Source organism: Boleophthalmus pectinirostris, unplaced genomic scaffold, assembly GCF_026225935.1.
Source record: "Boleophthalmus pectinirostris isolate CB_2022bp ecotype Guang Dong unplaced genomic scaffold, ASM2622593v1 HiC_scaffold_16, whole genome shotgun sequence".
Classification (NCBI taxonomy): Eukaryota; Metazoa; Chordata; class Actinopteri; order Gobiiformes; family Gobiidae; genus Boleophthalmus; species Boleophthalmus pectinirostris.
In genome coordinates this window covers 20,321,355-20,341,189 of record NW_026571095.1, presented here as the reverse complement: position 1 = coordinate 20,341,189, position 19,835 = coordinate 20,321,355, and the positions used below count along the sequence as shown (strand labels likewise).

The 19,835-nt window shown below is 42.4% G+C and overlaps 1 protein-coding gene across 2 annotated transcripts in view; it reads right to left on the bottom strand.

Annotated features, from left to right (window-relative positions):
* The window catches only part of chd7 (chromodomain helicase DNA binding protein 7), a 71,263-nt gene that overhangs the window by 30,141 nt on the left and 21,287 nt on the right, over positions 1-19,835 (bottom strand). For both annotated transcript variants that reach the window (XM_020936063.2, XM_020936062.2), the window contains 10 exons: positions 19,468-19,739; positions 13,020-13,483; positions 6,096-6,240; positions 5,241-5,372; positions 4,091-4,156; positions 2,604-2,659; positions 1,894-2,008; positions 1,619-1,702; positions 1,380-1,517; positions 462-583 (listed from right to left, as the gene is read on the bottom strand). In XM_020936063.2, coding sequence (XP_020791722.1) covers positions 462-583; positions 1,380-1,517; positions 1,619-1,702; positions 1,894-2,008; positions 2,604-2,659; positions 4,091-4,156; positions 5,241-5,372; positions 6,096-6,240; positions 13,020-13,483; positions 19,468-19,739 — 1,594 coding nt within the window. The remainder of the gene's footprint in view (positions 1-461; positions 584-1,379; positions 1,518-1,618; positions 1,703-1,893; positions 2,009-2,603; positions 2,660-4,090; positions 4,157-5,240; positions 5,373-6,095; positions 6,241-13,019; positions 13,484-19,467; positions 19,740-19,835) is intronic.

Here is a 19,835-nt window from a genome sequence, read left to right as displayed (position 1 = left end):
GCATTGTCAAAAGACAAATTCCAAATTGGGATGAAATCAGTTCTAAAACTTGGATCAGATGAAACCAGAGCTGAACCAGTCACAAACTGAAGAGTATCTAGGAGTTAAGAAGATTCAACCAGGACTTGGCAGTTGCCTGCAGAACAAGCTTGCTACCAACTAGAGGACAAAATTAGAATAAATCAGGCTACAAATTAAACAAACTCATGACCAGAAAACTCTCAGAGGAAGCCTGTATACCGCAGCTTGAGACCTATTGATCTAAATAATGGCTATTCTAGTGCGATTAGTACATTCAACACTCAGATGGCACCACTGGGCAAACGTAATGCCTACTATTTAGCCTGGCCAGTTAATGTCCTGCTTAATGTCCACTTAGCTCTATTAAAAGGATGCCATGATGAGTGCGGTGTGACAAAGGTGGTGAGAGACCCATTCAGGCTTAATAAAGAGGGACTTACGAATTGTACCAGTTGAAGGTTAGCCAGTTGAGGCCTTCGAGCTGGTACTCCCTGAGTGCGTTGCCGTTCCTGTATTCTCTTGAGCCCTCCAGCTTTTTCCAGTCGGCTGCGTGGGGCCGATCCTTCAGAGGAGAAACAGAGCTGTAAGATCACCGATAGTGGAGGCTAGTATTATCAAGAAAATTCACGCTTATTTTGTATTTAGTGAAACAACTGGAAAGCAATGTTTATATTTGATGTAAAAGACAACTGAGGGCAACTGACAGCACTAAGTCTACGGTGTGCATCTGTTATTTGCTGCTTAACATTTTGTACATTTCTGGCTGGTAACCTGAAAATTGTTAACTGAATAACATTTTGTAATTTATCACCAACTAAATCCATGAGATTATAACGTACATTGATAATTTGTACCATAGAAAAACAGATTTTAAACATTTGTAATGATTTAAGCCTTCATATACTGTATGACAGACATGTTTAGATTTTGGACTTAGCAACCGATTACCCAACCTTTTTTGGAGGCTGCAATATCGACAGTGCCAAATTTAAAAAGGCCTCAAGTCGTGTCTTTGAAGGAGCACTTCTGACACGAGTCTTAAGGAGAAACAGTAGGCAGTACTTAAATAGATGGACACAGAGGGAGAAAAGAGTGATGCAGGCAGCGACCACAGCCAGTCAGCTGCTTCTGTTCAGCATTAAACACACTGTTAGTGGTTTGGCCCGGCCACAGGAGCAGGGCGTGTGTGAGCGAGGCTCAACCACCGCAAGAACGTGGCCCTGTGGAGAGCAGTTAAAGCAGCAGTAAATCTGAGGGAGGAAAGGCAGGCAGCAGGCCAAGACATACAAACACACACCTCCTGCCCCGCTAAGGACGTCCCGGAGACAGATAGCACCAAAGACACACGCGGGACTCACCACTCTTTTAGTGTTGGGTGTGCGTGCGGCGATTTGCTCATATTCCTCTATTTTGGATTGGTCGATGTCAGCCTTCAGCTCCCAAGTGGAGTCTTCGTAAGGCAAGCTGCACCATTTCACCAAATACAAGGTCACCAACTGCGCACACACAAATACAAAAAAGGGCCAAGGGCGTTTTGGGTTAGAGAATAAGAGACAAGTTTAAAGCCATGAATGATGAGAGAGGGAGATCAAAGCACCTCTCCATTTTCGTCTGTGCTCTCGGAAACGTCCAAGACACGGTCCACTTCCACGTAGTCTGGGTTAAAAGGCTCATCATCCATCTACAAAAGAAAAAGAGCGACTTCAAGCATTGAGAGGATTTTTATGGGTTTCAAAATTTCTGGTTTGCAGCATAAAACTAAAAAAAGGACAAGAGTGCTTTCAGTGTGCATGTTTGAGTTACATTTCCTGCACAGTGCGTGGGTCAGTGTCCTAGGGAGAGGGTAATTGCAGGTTACCGCGTGGGGCTTACCTCTGTTATGAAGTTGTTGAGTTGCTGCTTGGCCTTAAACCTCTTGACCTTCTGCTGTATCCTCTTGTCTTTCTCCAGCTCCTCCAGGTCAGCCCAGCGACAGTGCAGGTACGAACTAGGACGCACAGACAATACATTTTACTACTTTATCAGAAACAATATAGGAACTAAGATCTAGAAGTGATTTGGTAGTTCAGTTTTATTAAGGATTTAGAGGATAAATCAGTTTTTTCATGGAGAAAATATATAAAACCAAAAAACACAACACAAATGCAAGTGGGCCTTGCAATGAGAATTGCCAACAATAATTTTTACACTATCAAAATTTCCTTCATCCCATTTTGTCCTATTAAATACAATCAAGAAGCTTTATGTGGAAAGCTCTGCTTCTTTCAACTCTAAATAGCAGTATATTAAACATGAAAACTCAAACAAATAGAATTCAGTAATCTAATGTGTAAAGGTCATTTTGTCCTCCAGACAGTTAAAAAAAACAATGGTAGTGTATAGAGCAATACTATTTATAATGAGTCATTTATACACTAGCAGCCTAAATAAATGTCTAGCGGCTGCACAGTAAAAAGGGCTTTCGAGCTTTTCACACTTCTGGACTGGCCGCCACAGTAGTGCAAGCTGAAAATAGGGCTAAGAGAAGAGACCGCAAGCTGTGAAAGACAAAAAAGGTAGGGGAAAAAAAATGTGTTACTCACAAGCCCTTGAACTTGACGTAGAACTCCTCTACCTCCACTTCCTCACCGGATTCAAGCTGAGAGCAAAAGAAATCTAGAGTTAGTCGGAGCAGATAAAGCAATACAGTGAAAGAGCAGCGCGGACTATTGTTACACACACAAGATGTTGTTGATTTACCCACAAGAGCTTACAATTCAGCCTCGACATGAACCAAGCACTCCATTTAACTGTTGTATTCACATGTCAATCTCTCAGGCCGTTTTCAGACGCATTTGTTTTGATCTGTGTACAAGAGGCCATGGCAGGTGCTTGATCAAAATGTGTCAAAAGCACATGATTTTAGTATGAGTGCTTAATGCTAGATTGTATACTTTTTCCATTTGACAAGAGAATGACATTTGGGTATGATTTGTTTTGGTGAAACAGAAGAAATTAAATACAGTTGAATGTATTACTTTGTTATTATTACAGCTGGAGTTTGTATGTTTAACAAGCACAACTGACAATTTCACATGACAATTTTGAGAAATTAATTTCCAAACAAACACTAATACAACAAAGAGTATATCTAAATACACAAGAAGTGTGAAGAGAGAACCAATAGGCTTTGTTTGTCTTAGCATGTTTGAGAATTCATTGATCAAAATTGCATTTAAATAACATTATAAATGATTTACAGGTGGCTAATAAAATATGGTGCCTAAATGCATTAAGTTTAACTTCTCCATTATGTAGGCTTATAAACTTTCTTTAAATATAAACATTTAAAACTATGGCAAATCAAATCAAACTTGAACATTCTGTACTAAAGTTTAATTCTTTATTGGATTTTACAGATAATTCCAGAAGTACCATAAACTTGCTTGTTCACACCTTCCATTCACCATTCCTTGTGAAACTCTTGCATACATACCACGCTGCTACTACTACTGTAATGCCATGAATCATCAATCACACACAGAGCCTGAGGAAACGCTAGCTTGGCGTCTGGCGTAGCTAACGTTGTGGTTTTGGCCCAGTTCCAGGCCCGAGGTCAGCCCTGAATGGAGCTGTGAGAGCCTGGGAGAGGAGGTAGGGGAGTGAGCTATCGGCAGCTGGCTTTAGAGAAGGGAAAGTTGGCTGGTGACTGGTGTGTGCACGCGAGTTGGCTCCGGGACGGATTTTTTTTCCTTTTCTTTCTTAGAGCAACTCGTCGAAAACAAAGCCCAGACGGACACACACCAGCAGTCAATGAGCGGCAGACACAGCTCCAGGCGCACACACTTGAAATACTAGAAGTCTTGTCTCCGCTTTCCCAGTGAATACACACTGTCTGCGGCGCGCTGTGTAATCTGCTTAGGCCAGCTGTGGAGCGGCTAATCACATGACGTAAACTGACTCGACCTGCGCTGGCTCGGGCGGCTGTGGGTGGAGGCACGTGGAGGGCAGGTGGGGGTGTATGTGGGGGGGGCAGGTGGGTGTGTTGTGGGAGCCGCGTGTTGGGGTCGGGGGCATTTAGGGGTCTCACCTGTTTCTTGGAGTTGCGCATGCTCATGATCTTTTCCACAACAGGGCCTTCTGCCTCTGCAAAGTCCTAGGAAACAAAAGTATTAAAGTCAGGCCTTAAATCTAAATTGTTGGCTCTAGGGTTGTGTATCATTAAGAAGAACCTCGATACAGTGCACTTTTGAATCGATATGATATATTGCAAATTGATTCAATATGGTTCAATAAAAAAATAAAGGCTAAATCATGTCTGTGATATTAAAAGTCTTTTAAACCACAAAGTGAATATGAAACACACCCATTTTAATAATCAAAACTGTAAATATGTCAAATGTGCCTCATAAACGAGTTTCCTTTCCCTGAACAAACAACAAAACTGTTGCACTGTAAGAAAATAATTGAGTAAAATATACAAAAAATACTCTTGGTGATATATCGATACTGTATCATCACATTAAACAATACGAGATATTGATATTTTTATATTTTTGCACACCCCTAGCTGGCACCTATTCAGTCGTGGCAAATCAACACACAGATTTTTATACTGAAGTTAACTTTTTGCATTCTCGCATTTAACCATTTATTTTGCTCTAACGTTTTAACTCACACCAATTTATATAATCTAAAGCGTTAGTAACCATGTGTTGCCAGGCCAGCCAAAACTACATGCTCTTTCAATACCATTCAAAGGCGCGTTGTCTGAAAATTTAACACGTGACTGAAAGAGCACAACCATAAACAGAATTGGTTAATTAAGTGCTATATGTTTCAGAAAAAATGTGGAGAAAAGTTAGATTTTGTGTTAAATCATGTCCATCCACTGGCATCTTACAAGTATGCCTGCACACAAGTGACAACATACACCAGGAAAAACAAAGAAATGTCAGTCTCAGCCAACTTTCTTCAGTAATATAATAAAACTAGTCAATGTCAGTTCTACAGATTTTTCTAAACAATAGTCAACTCTCATGCATGGCTCATAGGTGGCCTAGTAGTAAATGGCTGATTGCTAGCCTGAAGTGCTCAATTGCCCACCATTCAACCCACCGAAGTAAGTACTATAATTTCAACTGGTTTAAATCTCAACTTAATCAAAATTACAGGCACTGTGAGGGCAATAATATTAATGCTATGAGACACACATACGGTGATTATTTTATAGAACTAACCTGCTGTTGGGATGTAGATGAAGGGGATTTGGGAGCAGGGGACTCATCTCCACTGTCTCCATCATCTGAGATCCTGAACTCAAGATCCTCGGTGTATCGCTTCCTCTTCACCTGCCGACAAGACCGGCGTTTCTGGAGAAAAAGACACATTAAATATAAGATATAAATTCAATTCAACCTGTTAACATTACATCACCACAGCAATTTAGGTTTTTGCAACCTACTATAGCATAACCACTAGTAAAGACATTCAAATTGTTGTATTTTCTGACATAGGCAGCAAACTAGAAACACCGTACTTTCATTATACATTATACACTTCCGTATGCTCCACTGTGTAGACTTTGAAAAAACATCCTCTGATTTCCTGGCTGAAAATGTTGCCAAATAAGATGAATACTGAGAGGATTTAAATGGATTATGTTCATGTCTTTCTACATTAAAAAAGGAAACATGTGACCAAGTTTGCGGTCATCACATTTTGTATATTAAAGACAAAGCTTAGTGCTGTGGTATCATTCAATTAAAGTAAAAGGCCATTTGCGGCTCACGAAAAGTTGCTGATGGAACTGAGTTAAATTGGCAGAGAATTTAGCTTGGTTGTTTATAGCAAAAACTTCATGTCTTTGCAGAAGGGAAATGATGTATTGCAGCATAATATGAAAACATCGACTGCACAAATTTTGGAGTCAACATGAGATTAATATGAGATTCCTTAATTTTATGTTTTTAAACTTGTTGTTGTTAACTTGTAATCCCAGAAACAAAGGAAAAAGCAAAAAAAAAATTAAAAAAATTAAAATTCCCATTTTGCTTGTTATATTTAGTCTTGGAGCAGCTAAATTTTGAAACTACCTGTACACCGTCGTCATCCTCCTCCTCCACAGGTGAGGGGGGTGGGGACTTGACTTCCACATCCTCAACGCTTGATGACTCCCTCTTCCTCTTTGATTCCTTCTTAGCAGCGCTGGCCCCTCCTTCAGACTCCACTTTCTTACAGCTGCAAGAAAAAAAAAACACCAAAAAGATTTTAATCCATGATAAAAGTGTTTTGAAAGTACACAACTCTTTCCGCTTTGGGAGGCAAGTGTGTATATGTGTGCGTCTGTCTCTCCCAGGGCAGTCGCCATGTTTGATTTACCCATTTAGAAGTCATTAGTGTGCCTGAGGCTTTGGCACACAGGGGGTTAATATGATGAAAGGCAGGGAGGGGGCGGGGGCAGTGAGATGGAGTGATATAAGAGGAGAGAGAGGAAGAGCGTCAGGAGAGACAGACACTGAAAAAGAGTAGAGACCCCGGAGAGCAGAGAGCGAGAGAGGGAGGGAGGGAGGGAGAGAGGGGGAAGGAGGGCGTTCTGTATGGGCCCCTAGGCTTCCTCTAATCTCTGGCACGGAGAGAGAGAGGAGCAGGGTCTGTCTGCTCACTGTCCGATCCACACTTTAGCACACACTGCTGCTAAGAACAATGATACTTCAATGAACAGGCGCACGGCAGGAGATTTCAGAGACAAAATGACAGAAAATTAAACTGTTAAGAGCTCACTGCAACTAGACTAAGTGATAGGGAGTTAGGGAAGTTTCTCAGCTCTGACCCGTTAAACTGTCAATAATAGTGAAAGTAGTCTAACTAAGATGATAAATATAATGCCATAAATTAAGACTTTTTTGCTTTTGTTGTAGATGTTACACAAACATTAAATCAAAAGCAAGTGTGCAACAGGTAGCGGTGTTCTGCCATGATTTGGTGCATCTAAAAACGTTCAGAATTTAAATCAAACCAGAGAATTACTCATGTTAGCCTTACCCATCACGAGGGGTCACATTTTCATCTCTCTTTTACAAACTATGTGCACTGCATGTGCTGTACATCACTCAAAGTACAGATAAAACACAAGACTGGGATTACTTTATCATCTCAAAACACACATTTTATTAGAAATCTATGTAAAACTGCTTTAACAGCTGAGATGAGTTGGTGATTATGTTGGTTGTGAACCTACTCTATTGCTTTCCATTATGTGAATTCATACATTATAAATCTCACTCTTAATCAGATGGGCTGTCTCTGTGTAGAGGCTACAGTTAGAATCAACTTTCATTTGTCCACAATGAAGAGGATTGACAGCAGTAAAAGTTACGTTGCTCCAGTTCCAACACTAAACGTACACATCCAGACTCCGTGCTATCGTGTTTATGTCCTTGTGCCTCTCATGGCCTGTGCTCCTCTGTTAAGACTCTGTCGCTCTCCCTCTCTCCTCCTCTCACCCGCTCCCTGTCTCCCCCTCTCAGTCCCCCTCTCTCGTCTCTCGCCCCCTCTCCGTCCCTGGGGCCCTTCTCCTTTCATCCTCACGCCAAGAGCAATCACCATCTCCGTGGTAACGGCTGGTCATGTGACCTGCACCTGTTCCTCTGGCTGGTCGCCACACGCTGGAGCCATCTGGCCACACACACACGCGCACACACGTCTCCACTTGGCTGCCTCCTCTCTTCCTCCTGGCTTCTTCATGGCCTCGCTCCTTTTGCTGTCGCTCCATCATCAACTCTGTGCACTCTTTCATCCGCCATCTTTTACATTGGCTTTTTGGCTTAAAACATAAAATGTGCCTCTCTCCTGCTCACCTCTTGATCCACCATATGATAAAGGATAAAAGTAAAACGGCAAAGACTTTACTGCTACATTGCACACTTGGATTGAGGGATTCTTCAGTCTACCTTTAAATTCAGAAAAACAACACAGAACTAAGCTACAATGTGTGTGACTGTCCACATACAAGTAAACAATTCGCTATTGTCTTAGCAAGAATATTGAACATTGTCAAACACACACCATTTCCCCATAGAAGGATCACCAACTGTCACCATAAGAAAAGGTAAAAAATATTTATATAAAGCAACCATTGGTCAACTTCCAGTCACGTGACCAAAAGGGACATCAGCAATATAATGCTCTTGACAACCAGTTATTAGAGACCACTTGCAATGCATTATATATAATTATAATTAGCTTTAGCATAGAAGTGCCCTATAAATAGCCTAAACGTATAATTAGAAAAGTTCAAAGTTGTTCATAAATGGACACTACTACTTAAACTTTGTATTGGAAAATATTCAGAGGAAGAAGTGTAGGCATTTAAAGAGGGCATTACAAAGTTTCTCATTTAATGAAAATACCATCATTACAATCCTACACATTCTGGCACATCCCAGGAATAAGGTTTTGATCAGGTGTATCCACTCCCCTACCCTCTCCCCCCAATGAGCCAGTCTCCTCACTTTTGTCCTGGGACCTCACTCTGGAGCTCACACATGCGCGCCAGCTGTAGAGATGCTCTTTTCAACCACAATCACTGATGGAGAGGATATAGGAAGTAGACACGGGGAGGGGCAAGGCACTCCAGTGAATGGTACAAAAAATGAGGGAGAGAGGGTGGGGTTGGTACGAGACACCTGCTCCATGATGAGTCATCCTGCTGAACCCCAATACACAAATATGGCTTTTAGTTTAAATACAAAACGGATCGAAAAGGCTAGACCAGCAACCACCTTCCTTAAAAAGTACAGAGCATTTTTAACAAAGCAGGGTTGTTGGACTTCATGTGTGCGCACTGTGCAGCAAACAAATCAGCCCTACACACACCATGAAGGAAGGGTGTGGCAAAAAAAAAGAGCAAGGCTATTTATAGATGTACTTCCATACACAAAAGGTGGACAGGGTGAGAGAGAGGGAGAGACAAAGAGGGAGAGGTGAGAGAGAAACAACAAAAGCAAGAAAGAGGGAGACAGAAGAGAAAAGGAGAGGAGACAGACAGGAGAGAAAAAACAGAGGGAGGAAAAGAGAAGGTCAAAGGATCAGAGTGAGCTGACTGGACATTTACATGGGCAGTTTTATATCGTCCAATACTGCTGCAATTCAACCTACTCAACACTGACAATACAGGACATTCAAGTAAAAAGTGCAGAATATGATATATTTAAGTCAAGTCACTTATTCTGTTTGAAAAATTTGTTTCCCTATGTAGCAAATGTCTCTTTAGAGGTAAGTGCCCAAACAGGCAGTGACTTTTCTTGAATTTTCAAATTGAAGGGCTGGGAATTGTACAAAATTGTATAATGTAAAGTCCAAATTTGTTTTACAATTGAAAAAAGTATATTACATTAAAGGCAAGTGGAAAACACAAATATGGACATGGATTTTCATCGAGGTTGGGATGGATTTGGTTCATGAAGACTAAAAACTGTAAACTGGTTATATAAGTCAACAACAGAAGTAAGGGTTTGAAGCAACTTCCTGATAAAAACCAGTGAAGCAGAGAGCTGCACTGTCGTGGTTTATTTGTTCATAGAGACAAACAGAGCAAAGGAAACAGTCTGTAGTCTGGTGCGGCCCACATGAAAAGTGCTCAGGGCCTGTTGCAGCTGGGAGGCCTGGCTTCTCCTCCCACAAGAGGAAATCCTGAAGCAAATCCCCCCAAAATGCAAAGAACTGGTGCTGTGGATTTGAAACCTCCTTCTCACATGGTTTTCAAACTAGTGAAAAGTCTTACAGTAAGTAAACGACACGAAACACTAAAGGCTACGCAAAGAGGTCTATGTGCCTGGAGCCTTAAATCAGAGAGGAAGAGGGGTGGAGGGAAGATGAAAGGATACACTTCTCTCCAGGAAGAAGACATGGAATTAGAGGGAGGGCAACTAGAAACAAGAATGAAGAGAAAACCTAGTGATTGTAGTAGTCCACCATTTTAGAAACTCACTGAGTGACCGGCAGACATTATTATGCTAAATTAACCTGGGAGCTCAAGCCCGCCACTCAAGATGGAGGCGGCCCTGACAACAGATAAGGGCTAGTTTACCAACACACACAAACACAGGGACAACCCCACCCCCACATGTGATCCAACAGACTTGTGGCTGCGCAGTGGTCAGCAGCACGGGCCTCATTATCATTAGACGCCATTTTCTGCCACAAGATTACTACTAAAGCCCCTCCCCCTCAACATACATGTACAAAACGGACCCTTCACCCACGCTTCAAGACCTACCCTGTGCTCTCTCTCCTCTTTCCCTCCCTCTCTCTCCCCCTCCCCTCTTCTAGTCTTCCTCACTCCCTCCCCTCTGCCCTGTCTACCCACAGCCGTTCCTCCTGCAGCGGCCAGCAAAGCAGGGGGGCGACACACACACACCTCCCCCAGCGCTGACCCCTGCCTGCTGCTCGGGACCGCCCTCTTTCTCAGGATAAAAGGAGGGGAGAGAGAGAAGAGGGGTGGGAGAGAGGGAGGGGGAGTAGGGAGTTGTGGGGGGACGTCCCGGTACATTCCACAGCCCGATCAAGTTTCTACCCTCAACAATGAGAGCACCTCTGACACTCAGTCCCACTCACCGATACGCTGCATTCAGAGCCTGCACTAAAATACATGTTTTTTATCTAAATGGAGGATGCTACTTGTGTTTAGATGAGATCTAATTGCATTCTGCTGCTCTATATGCAAAGTAGAGGACCTTAAGTAGAGGACCTTTGCAAAGGCCCAATCTGACAGCAGTTATACTGTCACAACTACAAAACTGAGTGCTCTAAGGATTATTTGATTAATATATGGTTATGTCCAAATACTGTTGAAATTTTATATCATTCAATCCTATAATGGTCCACTTTGTGCACATTATAGCTACAAAAAAAAATTCTGTTTGTGGTTAGATTTTGCGCCAAAAACGTCAAAGAAAACCTTATACGTTACCTCTAAAACATCTCATTAACAAGCATTAATGTTAGCCTCAAAGGGGAAATCAAATGCATACTTATCTATAGCAGAAAATGATCCACCACAGCCGCTCGATAGCTAGTGCTTTATAAAATTAGGAAGTAATTATATTGGTCTTGCATTTGTTACATTCCCTCTGATGTGCTAGGCCTAATGTGCAGCTGTCTAGTTTTATTTTAGTCATCTTAATCAGAAACAGATGATTACAATTAGCACGCACTTAATGAGCCACAACAGTAATAGCAGTTATAGGCAAAAAACAAAAGCTAGAGAGGCATCTGACTGTAGCAAACCTCTGCAAGCAACAAATCATTTATAGAAATGTCCTACAGGCAACAAACTTCATAAAACCAGCAAAGCAATACAGCTGCACTGACGTTCGCTGATTGGGTAACATTGCAGAAAATCTCAGTCTAATCAATACATTATCACTAAATTTCATTAGGAAAAACAGGCAAATGGCAAGATATATGAACAAAACGTTGCTAAAGCAGTCAAAATTTACATTAAAGCAGACCTACTATGCAAAATCAACATTTTAGAGCCTTTAACTTAGTTTCTTCTTCACAATTACCCTCTCAAAGTTGTATTTACCGTGATTCTTGTATGCTTGCGTAATCTTCATTCCCCTGTATTCAAGATTTCATTACTCTAATCAACCTCAATTTCATCGCCACTGTTATATGCCCACTGCTCTGTACTTCGTTCTCCAATTTTATTTTTTTTAAATCTGTGACACAAGTAGCATAATTTTGCACCATTTAAAAAAAAAAATCTGCTACTTGATAGTGTGATGTGTAGCTATACACCAGAAGTGCCAAAAACATTTCAGCTCTCTGTTTACGGCAACACCAGTATTGGCATTTAAAATGTCCAAATTATAACAATGATCCACAAGTGTCACAGATTACAACTATATAGCAGACTCCGCACAATATTTCTTCTTCAGTGTAGGGATGTCTATGTGCCAGCCTCAGTAATGGCATCTCAAATATAGGATGTATGATTTTCCCCAATGTTGTATCATCCAATATCAAAGCTTAGCTGATATTTTTGATAAGTTGTCCCAGTCTTAATTTGCCCTTTTGTCCTCAGAGCATCATGTGTGTCTTTTTAAACAGAAGAGATCTGAAATGGCAAAAGAAGCGCTAAGTAGGCTAAATTGTGGTTGTAGGGTTTCATAACCATGCACCATATTTTTTACAAAGATGAACTTAAATATTATTTTTTATACATTTTATATATATATATATATATATATATATATATATATATATATACATACATACACACACACACACACACACACATACAACACATACATACATATATATATACATATATACACATACATACATATATACACGATATATCATATATAAATATATATATATTTGAATGATACTAAATAAAGTCAAACTTTACAAAATTGCTAACTTAAAATGAATTGAAAGAAGTATTCACCTTAAATTTCATCAAGTAGCAGTAACTCAACCCAGTGGGTCAAATAGGATCAGAGGGGTTCAGTGGCAGGTGGGTGAGTCAGTGCCCGGGGGAGCTGACCCGTGCTTCCCCCCCAGTTTGTCACGTGACTAATGTGTACAGCAACATGTTCACCGTCTACTTAGGAGCCACTGGAGACTCAGGGCCAGTGCCTATGTCTGTTAGCGGGACTGTAAGACTAACCAAAACAACGTACGAGTAGTAGATGTTTTACATTTCTAACCATAATTAGCAAGTTTCATGACAAAAAAAATACATAAATCTATGATGATGGAAAAAAGGTATACATACATGATTTATTTTCTCAAAAAAGTCAAAGGAATGCAGTTTGAAAGCAGTTATTTAGTAACTTCTTTTGTGTTTAGCATCGAATTGGTATATCTTAAAAATATACAGCATTTACAGTTTTAGCCATTTTGAATGTGACTGTGCCCCTTTGTTGTCAAATTCTTTTAAAAGCCAGTGTAATTTCATAATCAAAACACAAGTTAGTGAACACTAGTGTGTGAGCTGCCCTTACCTGGTTTTCTTGGGCGTCTTGGCCTTGGGAGTGGAGACCTTTGTCTTCTTCTCCTTGGCCTCTTTCGGTTCTTTGGGGGTCTTGGGCGTTTTGGGTGCTTTGGGTGTTTTGGGAGTCTTGGGTTCTTTAGGCTCCTTGCCCTCAGCGCCCTCTGCCTTGTCCTTTGGTTTCTTTTTCCTTTTTTTCTTCTCTTGTGGTGGTGAAATTCCCTCTACAGTTCCCAGTTCCCCCGCATCACTTCCTGTTGCGGGAAATTCAGACTTCATGTCCTCCTCTCCTCCTTCCACTGATGTGTTCTTCAACTCCTCATCCTCTGCATCGAGTACTTTAGCTTTCTTTTTCTTCTTCTTTTTTGGCTTGGTCTCCTGGTCATTGGGCTGCTCTGTGCAGATATTTTGGCCAGAGGCGGTCGACCTGTCAGGGAGCATCACTGAGCCTTCTCCTGACGGGTCTGTGGGGGAATGCTGCAGGAAAGACACACAAGAACGGAAACTTGTTATAGCTACATTGAAACCTTTAAAACATAACAGATTTAAGCTTGAGAGGAAAAAACATGGGCTTGTGTGCTTACAAGATGTGGCCTGTCCATTTACAGATCTAATATTTCTATATTGAACAAAGAGGGAAATGCAGTTATATATCTGCTGTCTTAGATAACGAAAAAATTACCTAGAATGAATTGTAATGGTGCAAGTGCAAAAGGGAGGTAGAGGTGTCTTTATAAAAATCTTACTGCCTGACCTGGAATGTAACATTCAAGAGATCTACAAGGCCCAAGAAGGTTTGATGGTAGATTTGAACACAGAACATTTATTATGCAATACAATGGCATGGTTATTTGATATTGAACTGTAATATTCCTATAGTGCAAAACAATGTATTTCAGCATGGTGAAGAAGTGACATTGTGGTCACTATAAATAGAGTGCCTTTGATAAAATAATTAATCAGCTGAATCCAGCATATATATATAAAAAAAAACCAAAAAAAACATTGGGTACAGAGTAAAAACCCCTCCTTTCCAATTCAGCCTTATGTGCGAATGACCCCCAGTGAAGAGTGTCTAAGAAAATCAAATATGGCCCCTGTAATATGGAGCACATGTGCTGTGAAACTCGTCTGCTAATGTGCCATGGGCTCGGCTGCAGCCTGTCAGTCAATAATGCTATATTTGCCGCGGACTGAGGGGGTGATGCCAGACTCCAGAGCTCAGAGGAGACATCCATCCATACGCACACACACACAAACTCACTCTCCTCCGACTCCCCACCGATTCAGTTTCCTTGCCCCTCCAGCAGGCTAACCTTGGTAAACAAACTGGCTGACACCTCATTTTTCCTAGTCTTTTGCTCTTGTGCACACTAAACCTTGCAGTCCTCTCCTCCGCTCATTGCTCTCAAGTTCGCTCCTAGTGACAGGAAACTGGTTGCCAGCTGTTGGGAGGCTCTGCAGCTGCCTCTCTCTCTCCCAGCCCTCCTTCTTTGCCTCCTTCCTTCTCTCCAGCTGCTCAGGGTCCCAGTAGCAGATGGGAAATCAGGCATCATGACACGAATAAATTATCTCCATACTTCAAAAAGGCAGCGCCAGGGAGGCAGAGTGCGTGTCGGAGAGCGCAGAGGAGTATGCCTTTGAGAGCAAGTGAACGTGCACGAGTGTGTATGAATGAGGGGCGTGTGCACATCAGCAAGTTTACAGCAAAACGCCGCCGCAGCAGCTACTGTATCTGTACCAGCGCAGGTTTAGTAACACTTCGCGATACTTGAAGTGCACTGTGTAGTTAAAGTAGCCCACCAACGGGTCAGTAGTTAGGCAACTATTATTTGTGGTCTTAAATATGTCTGATGACCAAAAGTAATCCATTCATGAACAAGCCTGTGAGAAGTGCAATTTTTCCAAAGACCATGTGCTATAGCCATCTTCACGGTATTTGGTCAACTTGTCCTGCTCTGAGGGAAAGATTTCTCCCTAATCACAGTCAGGTCTGAACTCTAACAGTTTATATGACTTCTTGCCATATTGCCCACTGATGTATTCACAATATTAGATAATCCAAAATAGTTTCCTTTTAGTCATTGAAATTAATAGCAACAGCCAATTCCGGGACAATCATGCTTCCTGCATCCCAAACGTTAACCTTTCTCCAAATATGGTCATCACATCTGGCTCCATAAACAGTCTCCCAGCTACCGGAGGCCAAAGGAGAGTTAACAGCAGTATATCAGCAAACTCTTCCTCCAATCCCTCACTCCCAACAAGCTAATGCTAATGCAAATACAGACCCCGTTATAGCAAGCTACCGCAAGGTCACACACATGCACACAACACCTGCTGACACACGTAAACTGAGCCATTTAGACACCAATGGGGGAGAAGGAGGTGGCTCGGGGAGAGGGAGACAATCGCAGAGTGAGAGAGGAAGAGCGAGATGGGGAGAGAGAGAGATGGGGGTGATGCGGTGCCAGGAGATAAATCTGTCCTCCTGCCAAGCTTCCGAGATAATCAATCACACGAATGACAATGGAGACACACACGATGTATACACAAACAATCACACACAGACACACACAGAGAATCAGGGTGAGCAGGGAACTGGTGTCGATCCAGTTTACCATCCAAAATGAAAAACAACAAGGACAGGTGTATTTACATGGACATGCAGCATCCAAAAGTAGAAGCTGAAAACTGCATCTGTGGTTGAGGTCCCACTGTATACAGGCAAGAACATTCAGGTCTTTAATTCTTAAACTTAATATGTAATGTATTTCAAATTTCTAAATGTTCTAAAAAGCAGCTGACTTAAGCCCAAACATACATTCAAGGTATCAAAATATTCAACTTACTATAACCAACTGTTGCGTTAAATCTACAGTAAGGTAAATTTTATGGAGGAAAGTTCACCACTAGATCGTCTCTATAAAGATGGTATTGCTTTGCCAGGAATGCTCCACGGGCATTAAACTTTTTCATCTGTGGAGAGTTGACCCCCACCAACAATGGATGTTTTTCAAAAGTTTAATGCCATATTGTGTAACATGTAAGCAAAGCAATAACATCTCAATTGTCAAGCAGGTTGTGGAAAAGTTACATGGCGCATGTGTGAGACTAAAACACTAATTGACACTGAGGTTCCTTATGCCTAAATGCTTCAAAGCATTGATTTAGGCTCCAGTACAATGTTTAAGTCCCAGGCCATGAGTAATTTTAGGAACTTTAACTTTAATATTGTAGCAGTCAATATTTATCAGTGGAATCACAAGTTCCTGCAAATATATTGCCATTATCGACCAAATCCACTCTAGAACAGTATGGCTTTTCAGATGTACTTATCCAACATAAACATCTACAATTATTAAAGTTTAATGACAATATTTAGACAAAACAATGGAGGCAGAAATCAGAAAAGTGAGAAGGGAATGTGTGGAGATGCAGAGTTAAATGTAGCGGCTCAAACACTTAAACCTCCCACAGGATCCACTGAAAGGAAATCCTACTGTTCCTCCCTCTGCGCTGTCGTCCATCCATTCATCCATCCTTCTCCAGTTCTCTCCAGACAGCAACCATCAGCTCACCCCCATGTTATAATGCAAAATCCAAGTTTATCATATAATTAAATGTGTACCATGTCACTTTGTTAACTGCCTTTCTTATGAGAGCGTATTGCTTTGCCTGGCATTTTCCACAGGCTTTAAACATTTGTAACTAGTAACTAGGACTGCAATCCGCTCTTGCATGGCGTTTTGAGTGATTCATTTTTGTTTTCACAGATTTTTACTAGAATAGGTTTCTCTGACTAGGCTGGAAACTTGCCCACACTAGTGCTCTTATGATCTGTCCTCAAAGGATTATGAAGAGCACCATCTTCAAAACAAGGGCTCAAAAGTGAGTCTCCCACATAATACTGCATTGAATGTAAACTCCTTTAGCTACAACTTTGTAAGGCCAAGATGGGCATTTTCCCATATAAATATGGTCATGAAGGTTGTTTGAAGAGTAGAACGTAGAGCAGTAATGCAGTATTAGAATATCAAGAATATAAGCTGATATTTTGGCATGTTCTATCTGAATTTTATAGTCAATATCAACCACCCCCATTTATGAATACTTTTACAACAACTTGAACTTACCAAAACTGGAATTATAGAAGGACTACACCCTTTTTTCCTTACTAAAATATGCTCTCATTACTTCCGTCAATGTGTACAAAAACTGCAGTAAATTATGCAAAGTGGAGTATTTCCTAGAAGCTGTAGAGGCTCCATGGTATTGCGGCTCCCTGACAGCATGTATGATTGGGGGAGGGGCGAGACAACCATGCTATATGTCAAATACAGTGCTGCACGCAACGCAGCGTGAGAGAGGGATATGGAATAAAGGTCGACACACAGCACTCTGCAGGAGCTGTGACCTTGAGCTGCTGCCGAGGGTGTGCACGTGAGGGTGCATGAGAGCGTGCACGTGAGGGCACATGTGCATGTGTAATAACCATTCTTAGTGAACAGATGGAGCTTAGAGTACCAGACATACAGTCATCATGAGTGAATGACCACGATGTGTGTTTGTCTCTTTCTAACAAGTGCATCGCCAGGATCAGACAGGGTGCACACTAAAAAACACTTCACAACACTTCACGTTTTCTATGCAGGGTCCACACCAACAGGTCAAGGTAGACTCTGTAGCATTGGAGGGGAGAAGAGTCTAGGGCTTTAGGTGACAAACTCAAAAAAAAAAAAAAAAAAATGCAGCCCAATTCTCTCCCCTTCTGTAGTCCATAAAAGGCCTAGGGTAAGCCTTTAGACCAACTTTAAGATGCACAAACAGAATTTAAAAAAGGGCCAAGGTCCATTTTGTACGTCAAGTATAAACTATGAAACTGTTCTTGTGGATGGGTACCACTTTTGAGTGTTTTTAATGGTAGTCTCATCCCAGAGAGGACTCCCTTTTGCCCACACACGTGCTCCTCTCCTGCAGCTGGGCTATCCCATTTCCTCAGGCACGTTCGTCATCCCTCTTCAGACTTCACTATCCCAGACCACAGAGTGCGTGTGTATAATGACAGGGGCCACTGCAGGCAGCGCACCCAGCCGAGGAAAGCGCTCACCAGTCAGACCTGGCATCTAGGTCAGGAGTGCTGGATAAATTAAGTGTGACGGCTGAAATGTCAACCACAAAACGCAGCGGCGCGGGGCTGGAGGTGGGGCCAGTGGAGGAAAGCGGGTGAGGAGAGCGGGACGGAGGGTGAAAGTGGGACTAGATCTGTGGATGTGGCCACAGGGCTCCTATTGTGTGTGAATGGGTCAGTGGAGAAAGGGGGCTTTGAGCAACAAAACAAGCTAATGGACGGCTGGGACACGTGACCGGAGCAGCGACGGAGATGCCACCAAGAACTGCTAATGTCTTCCGTCCTCCCTCCTCCCTCAAGACCAAATCACAGACTACATCTTTTGAGTTCTTTTTCTTGTTTTCCTACTTGTGCCCTCTTAGCGGCTGGACCCATCCCCCATCTTCTAATCACCCCTCCACAAGCTTTTTCCTCCCCTTCTCTTCAACAATTCCCCTTTTAAAAATACCCAGCATCCGGCTAAACATCAACTAGGATGTGACTAGAGATGTGCCAAAAATATCCAACTGTCTCATTTACGGACATACCCAACTTGAAGTCAAAAACAAGGCTCTCATGGATCTGTAAAATGAGTGAAAACCTAGGGCACAGATTGAATATTTGTTGCAGATGAGAAAGCCCTGACTGATTTGTTTGATAGGGGCTAAACATTGAGACGCAGACGGAAAGAGCGGAGACGGGACGGGGGGAGACAGGAAGGGAGGTTTCCTGAAGAGAGGAGGGGACATGTGGGAGCAGGAGGGAGGGGGGATTATGCTGGTGGCGCCATAGTTTGTATGAGTGCACGTGTGTCAGGATATGGAGCTCACAGGAAACAAACAGCTGCAAAAATCTATTTCCCCTCTGTACAGAAACACATGGACTAAAACCAAAGGCCTGGGAGAAGATGGCATAAAACACGAGCTGTAAGCAGATTTTCTGGCTACACCCATCAAAGACACTTCCACAATATTACCACAAGACAAATAGAGACAGCTATACCAGAAACAATGTCACCCAAGTGACAGTTGGGTGGTTCGCAGTCATGGGGAGATTGCACTTTCAAAATGAAATCAAGATAAGTAAAATAATGGCAATATTACTTGGTTGTTGGGCAGATTGTTAGCAGGTGGCACTGACTGACACTCTATAGCCCAGGCTTTTGTGAACAGACCCCCGAGTCCGATACACTGCTGTGTTCTCAAATGTCATGTACACACATAGCGCTCACTTCCTCTCTGCTCACACTCTTGATTCCCCACCCACATGAAAAATAAACATTCACATGAAAAACACAACACACAAATACAAACATGCACGAGCCTGCTCTCACAATTGCCATGACACTTACCTGAACATGAGGCACTTTCTGTGGGGTGAGGGGGGGCGAGGAAAGTGGGTGGGGGGCAGCAGGTGCCCAGGGGTGTGCAGCCTGGTGGGGGGGCAGGTGTTGGTGTGGAGGATGAGTGCTCTGGTTTGGGCCCTGAGCTCCGTGCTGACCCACAGCAGGGCCCTGGAAGCCCATAGGGGCGGGAGTCATGGGCTGTCCGTTTCGAGAAACCTGCTGCTGGGCTTGGAGCAGGCGCTGGTCACCCCCCTGACCCACCGGGGCTTCATGAGGACCTGAAGGCGGAAAAGGACAACTCTGTCAGACCACATTTAGATAAAGCATTAAAAAAGACCACATAAAGCAGATGAGGTTAGCAGAGAACTAAGCCA